This window comes from Amblyomma americanum, chromosome 1 (genome assembly GCF_052857255.1).
Source record: "Amblyomma americanum isolate KBUSLIRL-KWMA chromosome 1, ASM5285725v1, whole genome shotgun sequence".
Classification (NCBI taxonomy): Eukaryota; Metazoa; Arthropoda; class Arachnida; order Ixodida; family Ixodidae; genus Amblyomma; species Amblyomma americanum.
In genome coordinates, this window is record NC_135497.1 from 514,860,645 (window position 1) to 514,876,532 (window position 15,888).

The 15,888-nt window shown below is 46.9% G+C and overlaps 1 protein-coding gene across 1 annotated transcript in view; it reads left to right on the forward strand.

Annotated features, from left to right (window-relative positions):
• LOC144116201 (STING ER exit protein) overlaps window positions 1-13,877 on the forward strand; it is a 39,386-nt gene extending 25,509 nt beyond the window's left edge. Inside the window, exons 6-7 of the mRNA XM_077650926.1 lie at window positions 6,902-6,994; window positions 13,738-13,877. Coding sequence (XP_077507052.1) covers window positions 6,902-6,994; window positions 13,738-13,800 — 156 coding nt within the window. The 3' untranslated portion in view covers window positions 13,801-13,877. The remainder of the gene's footprint in view (window positions 1-6,901; window positions 6,995-13,737) is intronic.
• The last annotated feature ends 2,011 nt before the right edge of the window (window positions 13,878-15,888 follow it).

Here is a 15,888-nt window from a genome sequence, read left to right on the forward strand (position 1 = left end):
AGCACACGGGCGCCTATGCGTTTCGCCTCCATCGAAACGTGCCCACCGCGAACGGGTTCCAATCCAGGTACTCCAGATCAGTAGCCAAGCGCCCTAACCACTGAGCCACCGCGGCGGGTCTCATACGTTCGCCATTCGCTGTTTCGTCACTTGGGTTTCTCTTACTGCGTTGACCGAGTGGCACTCAGTCTTCATGAAGTTACATCTGTTCGCCGTTTTGTGACTGCGTCTGGCGGTTCCGCCGCTTTGAATGAAAAGTGCCTTGTCTTTGCGTGTGTTTGGCAAGCGGTGTGGTGCACACTCGGGTTGTGGACAGCATGGCCCCGCCGGGTCCGTCAAAGCGTGGGAAGTATTCTAACTAAATGCGGTGACCTTGCTGTCTAGCGTGTACAGTGAAAGCACAACCTTGGCGCAAATACAGGTGCAAATCGACGCCAGCAAGGGAGATTTTCCGCAAGGTAAAATCAGTGACATTTTTAAGCCGATTTCATCTCAATAAAGTGATTTTTTTGTACTTGACGGATTTTTCGGACTGTTTTATTATTCGGACCATTTTTTGGGTTCCTTCGAGTCCGAAAAATCGGTTGGCGACTGTATATTGTTAATTCGAAATAAAAACTACACCTATTAGATGCTTATTTCAAAATTGTGCACACCTTGGACAATTTTCCCAGGATTGCGACAAGTGGGAACTTTCCAATTTGCTCCTCCAAAGTCCACAAAAAACGAAAGCACAGGTCCACGATCACTGCACTTTATTTCACAAGAAAAAAGTCGTGAGCTTAGCTTGCCTCTTCTTCTGTACCATGAAGTTCATTAAGCACTCCTAAAGCTTGTTGATAGTATCCAAATGAGAAAGTCCAGTGCCTTCTATTGTGCCACAACAGCGGCGAATGATGCTGAATGCGGATACAAGTTGAGCCGCAGTGCATGGCGGCTGGGTCTCTTCGTTTGAATCTTCCCCACTGCTCGGGTTGGCTTCCTCAGTATCTGTGATGTTATCCACAATCCCAGCACCAGCACGATCCACAACGGCTTGCACGTCGTCGTCAGCACTGACAAAATCTTGTGCTGTTACGCTGTCTGGAACGGTGCCTGCGAACGCTGAGAGCTCACGAAAGTCGCTGACCAGGCATCCAGCGCTGTCATCTGTGTCTAGACACCCGTCGTCTGAAGCCACCACAAACCCTGCTTTGCTGAAGCAGTTCACGATTTTGTTTTGCTTCACGTCATTCCAGGCCAGCATTTGTATGGCTCCGAGGAGGCCTACCTTGAGTTCGATTCTCAGCCGAAGGTTGATTAGGAGCCTGTGCACCAGTCGCCGCCTGTAACCAACTGTAAATGCTTTCACTGTGCCCTGATCGAGAGGTTGAAGCTTTGCCACTGCATTTGACGGCAGAAATTTGATGGTGATCTGCTTCTACTGGCAGACGACATGATGGGCAGAACAGGTGTCGAAAAGAAGACAAACCTTGCGGCCAGACTTCTCCAGTTCGGCATCCCAAGTTCGGAGCCACTAGGTGAAAAGACTGCGTGTCATCCAAGCCTTCTTATTAAATGCGTATTGAACCGGGAGGCCTTTCGTGTTTTTGAAATAGCATGGTGACTTGCTTTTGCCGATAACCAGTAGCCGCAGTTTGCATGACCCACCCATATTTGCAGCGAGCAAAATCGAGACGCGCACTTTGCTGTTCTTTCCATCATGGCATGCACTGCCTTTCAGGTGCAGTTTTATTTGGCAGCATTTGCCAAAACAATGCTGTCTCATCTGCGTTGAATATTTGCAATGGCGAAATGCTATTGCGAATCTCTGGCCACTCTTCGGACAGCCACTTCTTCATGTCAGTGCTGCTGGTCGCCTCGCTTTCACCCGAGAAGGTCTTTCTCACGATGCTGTAGCGACTCTTAAAACGCTGTTGCCAACCAGTGCCACCAGTGAAGCTCTCTTCTCCGAACGCTACAGCAAACATTTTGCTTTCTCAGTGAGCACCGGGCCGTCGACAGGGATGTTTCTGGCACATGTCTCTAAAAACCAGGCGTACAAAGCTTTACCGACCTTGTTGTAGGTCAGAGCACGTATACGACACGCTCCAGGGTGACTGGATTGCGCTGCTTTCATCTTCACGCAGGCTTTGTTCTTCAGGATTCTACTCAGCGTGTTGCGAGGAAATCTGAGTGCATAGGTGACCGACTTTTTCTCACCGGCCTCCACCTGTCAAATGATGTCTGCCTTTGTTGCCATTCCAAATTCTTGCGTTTTTTTGCTTTGATGACTCCCGAACACGCGAATAAAGCGAAAAGAAAATGCACCACACTGCAGAAGTCACAAACGAACTCGCATTGGCCTCGCAAACAAAGCGAAAAGAACGACCACTGCACCGTACCACACCAGTCACATGCCCAAGCAGCATCGACAGCAGTGACAGCCAAATGGCCAAAACGTTGGTGACAGCTAGCTGACGTTGCTTGTTTTGGCTGCGCTAGCTGAGTCAGCCAACGAGCATACAGAAATCGGGCACCTGCGGGCCTGCGGCCAGCACGGTTTCACTCTTCCCCTTGCATGCCCCTAAGGCCATTCCCATTTCCGTTCACACCCCACAAAGTTCTCATCACGTGACTCTTATTCTTGTGCAGCTCCGCACTAAAGTGTCAAGGCCAGCGTCGTGCTCGAGATGCGATTTCGGAAAGATCGTGACTCCCTTAGGAGAAGCCCATTTCCAGGATGGGGCGTGTTGTTGGGAGAAGCGCACTTGCGGGGGCGCGGCGTGGCATGGAGTTCGATATATCAAATATGGGTGCAAGGAAGTTCGATAAATGCAAACAAATTTGCAATACTTTTGCATGGGATTGTAAAGGGAATTTTACAACTTTCCGGGTTCGATATAGCCAGGATCGACTGTAGTGAAAGGGGGGGTATAGTGAAGGGAAACTAAAGTCCCATTTCACCTTCTATAGACTGTACATTTTTGTTGTGTTTATAGTAGATACATTCCAGATAAAAAAAAAGATTATATAAAGAGCTTTTCGCCATGGCGACATACTTTCTGTGGTACGATGACGTCACGGCATTCGCCAAGTCTTGTACATCTCAGAGCTGCAGATTCATAATGGCCTGATTGCTAGGCCAACATATGTTAGAACAGGAAAGAAAAACAAAAGTGCCCGGCCCGTGCCGCCTGCTGGCACAGCGGGCTCGCACGGTCAAACAGTGGCAGGCAAATGGATACTGAAAACGATAGAACAGCGCTCTTTAAAATAACTTATACATCCGGCATTTGAATTGGTAGGAGAAGCCAACTTGTTGAAGGCCCTGGGGCCTTAAAAAAGAGAGTAAAAATGCAGTGAAGGGAATAAAAGGGCGAACATTCGCAGCATGCCACCGCGAAGCACAGGGAAGAGGCGGCAAGAAACTGATGGGTGGCGGCACTCCGTGAGCGGCACTGCCGCACCTTGGACTGTCACGCATATTGCCTCTTAAAGCAAAGTATGCGGCATACACGAACAAAAAAAAAAGGAACAGCAGCCTGTGAACATGGAAAGAAGGCAGCACGGGCCACTGAGAAAAGGAAGGCAGTAAAAGAGCTGTGAGGGAGTTGAGAAGGGGGGAAAAAAGAAGCGAATGGTTACAGCACTGGGCAGGATGAATCAGCCATCCCCAAACAGTCGGGGATGGCATCGAATGCCCTCCCCGACTGTTTTGGCACCATGTCCGGTGCACCCCACAGCTTTTCATTTGCCGGAAACTATGCGGGTCAACTGCTGCGCTTACCTTGAGCAGGCACGTGGAAGCATTATTTATTAATATGCGAGGATCACTTGGCTTGTTGAGCAAAAACCCTGCTGTCACCAGAAAGCCGCCGTGGCAGAAATGCAGCTCGCAAATGACTCCATCACCCGTCCTGGAGCAATAGGCCATCACAAGGCTGGGGTAGATCGAGAAAGGCAAGTTGACTTCTGTGGTGAATGGAAACTGGTATGAAGGTGCCCCTCCTCTTCCCCGCAGTGCTATTCAATACCCTCTCAGCTGGATAACAAAGCAGACTGCACTCAAGATGGGGTAGGCTGGCCCCCTCTCTTGTGTGCACTGGGCGAAGGGTCACCGTCCTGACAGACTTGATGTGGTAGTTGTACACGGGTGCGTCAGCTCCGCAAGATACCTTAGGAAATACGATGCCCACTGTAATATTCACGTAAATGCTGCCTGTGGAGCCTGAAGTTGAATCGCTCGCGTCTACATCATCAGGTGAAAGAGACAGCAAAGAGTCGCTGGAAGTGGCAGTTCACTGCCGACAAAGTACGAGACCATCACAACGCAGCGAAACATGCAATGTGAACTGTTGCAGCGAAACAATGTTCACCCCCCAAGCACCCGACAACTCAGCAACACACTCAGCAACAAGTATAAATGCTCTCACATTTTCACATCATAAGAATTGCTTAGATGGCCCCGTAATTTTTGTTTGCTTGCTTTAAGTGTGTTAGGAACGCTATCATACATGCGGCAGTTAGAAATTTCATCATTTGTGCCTTCTCATGTCACTGGGAAATTTCGCTGTAACCAACAAGTGCAAGAATAGAGATTCCTATATGGTGGATCTTTTTCTTTTTTCACATTGAGTCCATGGATAATCAGCCAATTGTTCTCACACTTGCTCTAGACAAATAGCTGGGCTAGTTGGTCTCTCTTGTTTTCACTTTACCACAGTGCTCAAAAACAAACATGGGCGACTGCAGCGGTGGCGTAGTGGTTTGAGTATCCGTGTTGCTTGCTGTAGGTGTGGGGTTCGATTCCCAGTGCCGCCGCGTACTCACCGGTGATACGAGTACAAGTTTTTCTCTGGCCTGGTGCTCCGCTCATCTGGGGTGAAATGCTTGGGAAATGGGTCTTTGGCCCCACCTTGGCTGATGAAAAACTATCTTGTGCCATGGCGCTCTTTGGCCAAAGCTGCTCTTGCACCGTAAAAAATCTTCATCTTCATCACAAACATGGATGGACAGAAAGACACCACAAAGCACATTGTTATGTCCGAGAATTTGTCTTAATGAGAGTCTGCTTTCTATAGTTTTCACTCAGGCAACCAGGCAGGCTTTTGCAAAATTCGTGATATAAAATTTTGTCAGAAATGCATGCAAGAACGGCACAACTTAGTCAGTGGAGGGACAGTCACTGAGGCAACCCTTGCCAGAGAGGGACCCTTTCCAAAGTTATAGCGCTGTTTCAAAGGCGCTCACAGTGATTCCAGAGGCTGCGAAAAACCAAGCGCTATACACTATTCAGGTTGGTTCTCTCGCACGGCACCACCAGTACGCAGCGATGAAAGGTCAGACGAATGCTTGCCCTCTGAAACGGAATTGCACCAACTAGCCGGGAAGAATGCCAGAATGCTGGCTGGCTTCCCCGCATTACGGCCACAGTATATGAAACATGGTGCGCGAAAGCTATTGCCGTTTTCACCGCCTCCGTGACAGCTGACATGAGCGCAGGATGGTTACTGCTAAGCTACAACTGTCCGTGTCACTGCTTTCGGGGCACAGTCGACGGTAGTCAGAGGTGCGAGCACTGACCACCTGGCTACCAACTTTGCACACCTCTGTTGGCAAATGCAAGAATGCTTGCCGCACCACCACAAGCCACTGGTGTAGTGCGGTGAAGCCTGCTAACTGCCACTTGAGTGGGCATTGTCAAATATATGATAGTTAAATATATCTGTTTTGTGGCCGTCCACACTCGGTTTATAAAGTTAAAATTACATTTATTTGTTAAACATATTTAGGAACAGTTCAGTGTCGCCAGTAATTCATAATATTCGTGTTGAGTATATTAGACGTTTTTAGCTAACCGCTACCGGAGACGTCTACCAGTTTACCGGATGCCTCTCGCGCACGCGCAGTGACATGCGTGCGGCCAGGCGGTGCCACTGTGCATGCGCAGGAGGTGTCTGGTAAACCGCTATATGTCTCCGGTAAGCTAAAAATGTCAATTGAAGTTTGACTCTAATTGCAGTGATGTCAGGCTAGATCGCATCGCCTTTCACTTCCGTTTGAAGGTCACAGAGTCCTTTCTGTCATCAGTGTCATAAGTTTGAATCGTGTCATTGAAAAAAAGGTAAGTTTTAATCTCAATTTTTCTCAGCAATGAATGCATCTTCTGCTGTTGAACAAACGTCAACACAGCCACAAAAAGGCTGTAGAATCAATTTTTTTTAGAGAAAATGTTGGATGGAGATGCCGTCAGTGTCCCTTTAAATGTCGGCAGTTCTGCAGTTTCAGTGCTTGGAAACTGGTGTGATATCAATCGGAGTTTTTACTGAGTCTAGAATAAGATGCTGAAACCTCAGCAACTTGTGTACTTGAGTCAACAGGTAAAAGCTGTAAAAGGCATTTTGTTCTATTGAATACTTATTGAACACTGGCCATGGTGGCTACATTTTGGTGGAGGCAGAATGCTAAAATGCCTGCCTCCCATGCGACATCAGTGCGCGTTTAAGAACCCCAGGTTGTCGCAATTAATCCCAAGCCTTCCACTACTGTGTCTCTCGTAGCCCATGTGCACCTTTAGGAAATTGTGCTAATCTACAGCCTGTATAGTGTGCATATGCGCATTATGTTTTGTCTTCTGGTAACAGCAGGATTTCCTCTGCGTGTATTTGAATGTTTTGCCTACTGTGAACTTCAGATGTGAGACGAGGCCTCGTCAGACTTCATGCCTTTAGCCTCATCTTCCTGTTTCATTTGAAAAAAAAAAAAAAAGAAATCCTGAACTGAATGTACATACCTAGCTGGCTTTGTCATTAAGAACATCTCCAGTAGGTTTCTGATGTCTTGTGACTTTTGAACTTGGTTTTGCTCATTTTTAGGTTGCTGCAGCAGTTGTGACCCACTTTTTCTTCTTCGGTTTCAGAGGGAAGTTGCTGATTCTTATGCCAACAATGCCCGCATCATTGAAAAGCAGTTGGAACGGAAAGGCATGAATAAGCGCAAATTGGTTGATCAGGTGAGCTGTCATGACCTGTCATGTAGTTTTAAATTTTACTGCACTACCAGTAGTAGTGTCATTTCGCAAAAATTCGGTGCTGCCATTTTTATGAAGCCTTGGAGCGAGTGGAGAGGAGGAAAATGGTGAGAAGAAAAAGGAGGGTGCAAGTGGAGAGGAGGCCAGTGTGTGCATATCAGCTGGGCTGCGCCGTGTGTGGCGGCGTCCCACCTTTTCATGACGCCAATGGGTGGCGTACTTGTCTGTAGTGATGCCTATAGCCGACCGCTGGCTGTGTGTGGTGGTCGGCTTAATTAGCCACATCCGCCTCGACCACTTGGTACTGTTTTGCTTTCCTGCCTGCCAGCGTGTGTTGGATTCTCAACCCAATGGAAGAACACAACAAAGATAAAGTTACAGGACTCCAAAGCACAACGGTGGGCTCGTAGGCTGTCAGGCTGGAGTAAAACGCGCAAACAGTGCCTACGAACGAAGTACAGTGTATTCGCTTTCTGCTTTCAGATATGCAACCAGTGCGGCTTATGTTTGTGCATAGAGCCAGTCAAGTATATTCGTGAAGTGGTTCCAGTTAAAGGAAAGCATCGTTGCATAATATAAGAGTCGGGCTTATGTGTGTGTTGGCATGTCATTTCGGCCCAATGTTACATGCGGCAAGACGATACGTTAGTAATTTCAGCCAGAAAACATAATACACAAACTTACTGTATCTTATATATATGTAAGGGACTCTTATTTTCCTGCATTTAGTTGTTTATAATATAGGATGGTGAGTAAAAATTGGGCCCAATGTTACATGCGGCAAGACGATACCTTAGTAATTTCAGCCAGAAAACATAATACAAACTTACTGTATCTTATATATATGTAAGGGACTCTTATTTTCCTGCATTTAGTTGTTTATAATATAGGATGGTGAGTAAAAATTGGGTACAAATCGGTTTTTCCAGTGCAGGCTTTTTCTGGAATTAAAATTTACAGTGATGAAAAAAGTTTAAAAAATGTGCCATCAGTAACAGCTTTGATAGTTCCAAGGACGACTATGTCTTTGAGTGGTGATGAAGCCTGGGATGGCAGCAGTGAGAGCGGCGACAATTGAGGACCGGATAAGCAGTGACGTGGTGGTCGTCGTTCTGAAAATGTTCTGAAAACAAAATGATCATTGAGTTTGTGGTGGTATCTTTCTAGCGCTCATTTTATTTTTTCATGTAAATGTGCAGGTTATGCACGAGTGTTTTTTTTTTTTTTTTCCGAGGAGTTCAAAGTTAGGGGTGCAGGTTATACGCAGGGGCGGGTTATACGCGAGTAAATACGGTAGTAATATAATATCAAGCCAGTGGGTCACAATGCAGTGCCACAGTATTTTGCTGTTGATACAATACAATCCGTACAGGTTCCCTAGCGCACAAACTACCAGTGCGCCCACTTGCCCACCCCCGCAAATACTCAAAACCATTTCAGTTTCAAAGCTGACCTGCCCTCTACTTAACAGAATTGCATCATTAACTGGCTTTTTAATTAAATTTCGAACACACTGCGCGGGCCACATTATTTCTGTGAGCACAATTAAAATTCGCAAAATGATAGGTCACATGCAGTTATTTTGTGTTTTTTTGCATATATTTCTGTACATTATTTTACTTGCAAAATAGAGTTTGTTCGTTTTATTTCAAGCAAAAACCGCGGTTACCTGCACCAAGCTGTCGGCGAATATTTGCCCGCACCAAGCTGTCAGTGAATATTTAATGCTGATAAATAAACTGCCTTATGTTGTCTCTTAAGCTAAGATTAATGCTTCTTTGATAGCACAGGAGAATGCCCTGCTGTTGTTAAATATGTGAATGCACTGAAACAAGCAGTGCTGAAAGAAAATAACTTCTCGTTATTCAAGCGGTGAGCACCCGCAAGTATCAGTGCCGGTTCTCTTACTATTCATTACGCCAGTTGTGCAACTGGTATTCGATAAAGGGTGCAAACAGATCATACAAAAGTAACAAAGAGCTGCTTACAGTATCTTGAAAGTTAAAAATGGCACAATTACAATTAAAAAAACTACCCAGCGTATGCGAGCTTTCACGTTTATACAGTCGCTGGCTGTTATTTCGGACCCTCAAGGGGCTGTGATAGCATCCGGAAAATTGGGCAGTCCGAAAAAAATGAATTCACACTGAAAAAATCACTTTGTTTATCGAGCGGCTTGAAAAACTCATTAATCTTTTTCTGCGGGGTGCTACGTTGCCATACCACTATGTCAGCTTGCATGTCAGCAAGGGTGGCATTCTCGCAGTAAACACCTGAAAGCACCATGAGGGCTCGCGTTCGCTCTCGGGGCCCGAGTCATCTTGCAGCTTCTGGCGAACTATTTTGTTGTTGGTAAGTTCAGCACAGAGCTCGACCTTATTGTCAGCACTTGCAAACTGCTCCAGTGTCACTTTCGTGGGAACAATTCTGTATCATGCTCTCGGTCACCGCCATCTATACGTTTGAAAGCATGCCGAGTGCAGAAATCAAGTCCACATATAGTTCTTTCCACTGTCCACGCATAGCACCATGTGACTAAGCACACATGACTGAAACGGGCTGTTCAACTTTTGCGTATAAAATTTGCGCTCAAATTAGCGATACAATAGTTTGGTGATTTATCTTTTTTCAACAGCATATTTGGTGATTGAATAAATGTTAGGACCTTATAATAAGGGAGTAATTGCTCATTGGCATCCACCGAAGCGCAGCCATACGGCTACAAAGGAAAGCTAACAGCTTTTTCAGCTTTCATTTGCCCAAGTTAGCTGAAATACCCTGTACATTCGCATTTTTTATTTATTTCTCAGTATTGAGCTGCTGCTACAATACTGAGGCATCTGTTAGTGAGCCCTATTCATTTGAGGAATGACAAAATCTGTGGTTCTGTCATGCATAGCGAGAACGGAAGCACTCGTGGGTGACCTGCATTGTGGCGTGCACCATCCGTGATGGTATAGAAGAACCATCGGAAAGAGTCCTCCTTTCAGAAGTGGTCCACTGCAGTGAGTTGATGTGATGGCCTGAAAATCTTGCAAATGAATTATCACTAGATGCTCACGTCTATCTCTACCTCTAGCGAAACGAGGCTCTGAATAAAATAGAAAACGAAAACAAGCATCGGAGGCCACAATGCGTCAAGTTCGCGTGGAGCTCTAAACGTGGCCCTGAATGATGTCGCTTTATCTGCACAAGCCTACAGCAACAGGTGCGACCACTTGGACAGTCCAGCTAGATAGGGAGAGCGAGCACTCTCAAAAAAGGTTTTCACCAAAATGCGCTAAAAACCCCGTATGGTGTGCTGGGATACAAAAACACTACAAGTTTGAAATAGGCAGTGCCCGGCGTAAGCCAGGTTCAACAGAAGAGGTAATAGAAAGCAGAGATACTCTAAAAAACCACTCCGTTTCTACTGCCTAGAGGTCAGCTCGCCCAATCCTACACAGCCAAACTTTTCTCATTGCTGGGTTGCTTTCACCAGACCGGATATACAGTCGAGCCCGCTTATAACGAACATGAGCGTCACGTGGCGTCCGTTGGTTTTATCCCGAAGTTCGTAGTAAGCGGACCACAGCTTTAAAGGCAGTTGCTTGTCAAAACACAAAATTTTTTCTTTGCGAAAAAGTCCATGATGGACATCTGTTTTTGCAACGCAGATCCGATGAAGGAGGTTTCCAGTTTATTTAAAACAGAAGCGTGCTATCGCCGAAGCCCTTGGCATAGACAAGTTGTCGGAGGCTCTCTATGTAGCTCATTGCTACAGGCGTGCTTATGGGTGCTGGCTCCGAAGTTTCATCCTCATCCGATTCCTCCGCGTCACTCTCGCCCCACACTTCAAAAACGATGCCCTCGTCCGTGCACGGTTCCGCGGTGTTGGCGTCGTCATCGACAGAAATAAAATCATTCCAACCAATGTCTGACCCCCCATGTCTAAGTCGATGACGCGCTGCCACAAATCGCCGCTGGACTGGTCATCTTCCGAAGCATCAGGTATCGGCATCAGACACTGTGTCGACGAAGCCGGTCTTGCGGAAGCAGTTCCGCTCGCCAGTGGCCGTCACCTCCGCCCAAGCCGCTTTCGTCATCTCTACCGCTGAATACAATGGAAATGGGCACGGTGTTCCTGTCTGCCATCCCGAATTACAACCAGGGCCCGAGATTTGAACGAAGTCAACGAAACGTTCGCACCGCAACAAGTGACAAAAGCGCGCGATGGGTAGATGTGCAACATGCACAGGCGGCAATCAAGGCAATCAAGCTAAAGATACAGACGCACAGCGCCAGCGGAGAGACCAATGAGGGGCGTCCGTGAGCGTCAGTGCAGCCACCTCTTCGCTCCCATGGAAGGCCTGCTTCACGAAGCGTGGCCTCTGCGTTCGGCACCGGTGGCGATGCGGTTGATCGCGGAGGCCACGCACGGATTTGCAAGAGAGTGAGGAGAGGAGAGCGGAGTTGCGAGGAGGGGCGGGAGGGCGATGTTGGAAGGCGCGTGGAAAAGGGTAGCTTGCTCGAGAGCGGCGCCGCGAAATGGGGCAGGCAGTTGGCCTGCGATGAGTCTCGGGAAAACATGCCATGCGCCGGGTGCACTAAGGGGTCGGAGGCAGGTTGTCTCGCATTGCGGCGCCGGGTTTACGCCGTCCGTTCGCTGTAACCGATCAGCAGGGCTTAGTGACGTTCATTATACGTGTCATTTTGTGCCATTGAAACAATGTATATTTTGACGGTCGCGCAGGTCTCGTTCGTTATAAGCAAAAGTTCGTCTTAAGTGGGGCCATTATATGTGGGCTTGACTGTAAAAAAAAAGCTTCTTGACTTCGTCTTCCCGGCCGCAACAATCGAAAACAGAACAGCGTGGATTACTACTACATCCACTTGTAGTATGTTAATTCGTCGCAGGTTTTCCCTCAACGTCGACATTTGCAGATGGACTCACTCACTCTTTGCAGGCATGGTAATGGCTTTTTGCATATGCTGGAGAGAAGAAAAAAACAAAAAAGCGTGCAAAATGCTCTCTTCATTCACAAAAACTAGAAACGTGCGCTCCCACATGGCACAAATCGGCAGATGGGGAAGCAGAGGAGGCAAGGTCAACAAGAAAGGATAAGGAGGAAGTGTTGGGGAGAGCGGGGTAGCAGCAAGAACTAAGAATGTCGCTACTTTTGGAAGATAGAGTGGCTTTACTTCCAGTAATTGCCAGAGTGCAAAGTGCCAGAATCGGAAACTACAAGACCTCTGTGGCAGTTGGATTTGCCGCTTACCAGGCAGGTTAGCTTGGCTGCACACAAGTGTGGAAGGCTTGGAAGGTGCGCTGTTCAGTCAACATTAATTGCTTTTTTGTCGTCCAACTGCTGGTATTGTGACTGCGTCTTTACGCGTCTGTTGGTTTGCACTGTGCTCGAGCCGCAGTGTCATCCCACGGGAAGTATGCTACCAAAGCACTGAAGGAAAAGGATGAGACTGCAGGAAGTTGATAAAAGGATGGTGAGCTAGGATGGAATCGCATAGAACCACATATCAAAGGGTGCACTGCAGGTATACATCCTTCATTTCTGATTAGAGTCACAACAGAATGGCGACTTATAATTGGAGTCAATATTTTTGTGCTTGACCAGGGCTGCGAGTTGGGGCAGTTGACTTATTTTTGGAATCGACATATAGCAGCTGTGTGCGGTATTTTGAAGTGGTTTTGGAAGATTATTTTTCTGCTGCGGGCTTCAGGGTATGAACTATGAAAGTGTTGCTGAGGGTTTTACTGTGTGTCGCATTACCAGACACTCTTTATGCATGTGGTTGGCAGCGGTACCGGTAACACATGGTAGAAGTCCTCGACTTAACGTGACAGTCTCCACCGGAACATTGCTGCCAGACGACAAAAGCAGGTGGCTGTTTGGTGTGCAGCGTTCGTTGACCTGAAGGCAGAGAATGAGTTGGAGTGAGAGGCTGAGAGAAAATCATTTTATGGAGCTGCGAATCAGGGTGATTAGACTTAGACATTTAATGCACATGGAGAGAGCTACTCTTGGAAGAGGTTACGATGAAATACATGTAGATTTACAGCAGCAGTACAGCAGACGGGCAAACACCAACACTGTTTACTGGGCGTTGTGGCAGTCCGTTGACCCAAGAAAGCTGGACGTGCCCTCCCGAAGACATTGGCTGCCAGAGTGGCAGGTGTTCTGACGCTGGTTCAACGTGCTGAACAACATAAAGTAGTGTAGGCAAAATAAGAAATAAAAATAATATTGCTCTGCCCGCACCAGCACTGAAGGACTGTAAAAATTATGCTGTAGAACTTTTTATTTAGTGAAACACTGATATGGTGGTTCTACGCCGCCGGACTGTCCAGCGGCACTAAGTACTATTCTTTTACTGACGCATGTTTAGCCTCTAACTGTTGTGCGCACAAACACAGCCTTGACAGTGCAAACACCCTCTCAGCCTCCCATCTCCAGCACGCGTCCTCATTGGTGAAGAGAGGGAAGGTTCGAGGCCTTTTGGTCACTTCCACCCCCACTGGTTCCGCGGGCTCCAAGGGATGTGGACAGGGGATCGCCTAACACACACAGTGCCACACGCTTTCGTTGCTAAGCCGAGAAATCTTCACTGTCATTAGAGAATGGACGGCACGTGCGGTTGCACTTCCGTTCGCGGCGCGCCGCCACGTGTACTTCAGTAGTTATGCTTTTTATGCTTTGGTGTCCTGACATCTTTGTCAACGTTTTCAGGGTTCTCAGGGAGAGCAGGATGGAAAGAAGAAAATTGTCAGAGGAACCCTTATTGACAAGTGACATCACATGACCTCACAGCATCAGCAAACTTTTTGTATCATTTGTAAATAAAACTTACGTGCTAATATTACTGTGAAGCTTTGTCGCGTTTGCTTTCATCATTGTGTTACCTTGTCAAACATTTTGTGCAGTCCTAGGCAGCTGATGGCTTGACCGCTGCCAATATCATTCAGCGCCACCCCTATTGACAAGTGACATCACATGACCTCACAGCATCAGCAAACTTTTTGTATCATTTGTAAATAAAACTCACGTGCTAATATTACTGTGAAGCTTTGTCGCGTTTGCTTTCATCATTGTGTTGCCTTGTCAAACATTTTGTGCAGTCCTAGGCAGCTGATGGCTTGACCGCTGCCAATATCATTCAGCGCCACTTTCTGCGGTGCTTTCCTCTGGACAGTGTTCTGTCATAGCTAGCATTCAGCCACGACTTGTACACAATGCCTAGGCTGGTAGCCATACAACAGCAAACTCGTTGGTGAGCATGCTAAAAAGCAAAGCACATTGTTCAGAAAAGAAAGCAATAGAGTGAAAGACCCGTACATGTGAGTAACCTCTTCGAACTCCGAACAGGAAATATACCCGCCATTTCTGCTCCAATCATGTTCATAGCTCTGAATTCAGCCGCTAGAGTTTGTGACATTCATGTAGCATGTGGAAATTGAAAGTATACGAAGTGTAGAAGTGTGTGAATATCGAAACTTTGAAGAGACGTTGAGAACAGTTTTTTTTTTCTATTTGACTCTTAAGCGATTTCAGTATTTGAAGTATTCGAAAATTTCGTGATCACCTGAATTCGCCGCCTAACATACTTTTCTAAATGGCGCTGTCTAGTTTCAGTGCACGATCTAGCGCATAAAAAAAATGCGCTGTCCTCGTGGAGTCAATTTCCAGCGCACGGCAAAAATGTACTTGTGGTACTCCTGTAGACCTTGCATTAAAAAATTGCTTTGGCAGCTATCGAGAACGACCGTACACGCTCACGGATTCCAGAGCACAGCAACATGCAGCGCGTCGTGTCTTGGGACGAACCAATCGATGACTGGCTGTGAACACACAGGTGAAGATAGTGAATGGGTGCCAGTGATCTTACTGTTAACGATCACTACCATGATGAGAGACGCGTTGCACACTAAAACGGGATACCCGTTGAGGTGGCTGGTGATATGAAGGGGAGTGGACGTCGAGGGTCATCGCAGAGGGTTTCTCGGGAGACTGAGCAGGAAATGGCTGTGGTTTCTTGGGTGAAGGTGCTCCTTTTCTGCTCGATAAAGAACCCCAGGTGGTCGAAATTTCCGGAGCCCTCCACTATGGTGTCCCTCATAGCCAAAGTTGCTTTGGAACCACATAAAACCATTAATTTTTCTGCTCAGGCGACATCTTCCTCAGCTTTACAGACTCTCCTGAATGGCATTCCAAGACTGAGATTATCTCGGCATCAATACAGTTAATATACTTACTCTTGAGGGAAAACTGCGCATTCAGGTCGTGCGTTGGAATGCGTAGTGCTTGAGCACAGCCATCATGGAGGAAAAAAAAAACTCCCTCCATGATGGCCATGATCCAACTATTCGTGGTAGCCAACTGCTAAAGTGCATTTGAACCTCCTTTTTAAACTTGGAACCTGGCAGTGCAGCCACTTGGAAGATAGCGGCGTGCTGTGCAGCTGTAAACTACATGTAAACAACTAAAGCGTCGTGTTTGGAACATTCCAGATGGCAGCGCCTACTGAAAGTGCATATCCCGTGTAGCCTCATCGGCGGGTTTTCAGTGATCTGGAGGGAAATATTTGTGTAATTTCCGCGCCGAATGGTATGGATATAGTGCTTTTTATCACTCGAGCAAACTAGCTTGAACAGCGTCAACGTGTGTTGTTATCCGGAGAAAACCCTGGCAGCTACCTGAGCAATACATTCGATCTACCTTCTGTTTAGCTTACACAGCGTGCACCAGTTGTAACCTTCTGATGGTACTGATAGCCGAAATATTGCGACAAGCCTCATGCATGTTTAATTTTCTATTTACAAAGATAGAAAGGGAAAACTTTTATCGGCGTAGGACGAGGCCTCAATGTTTCAGCTGAAACAC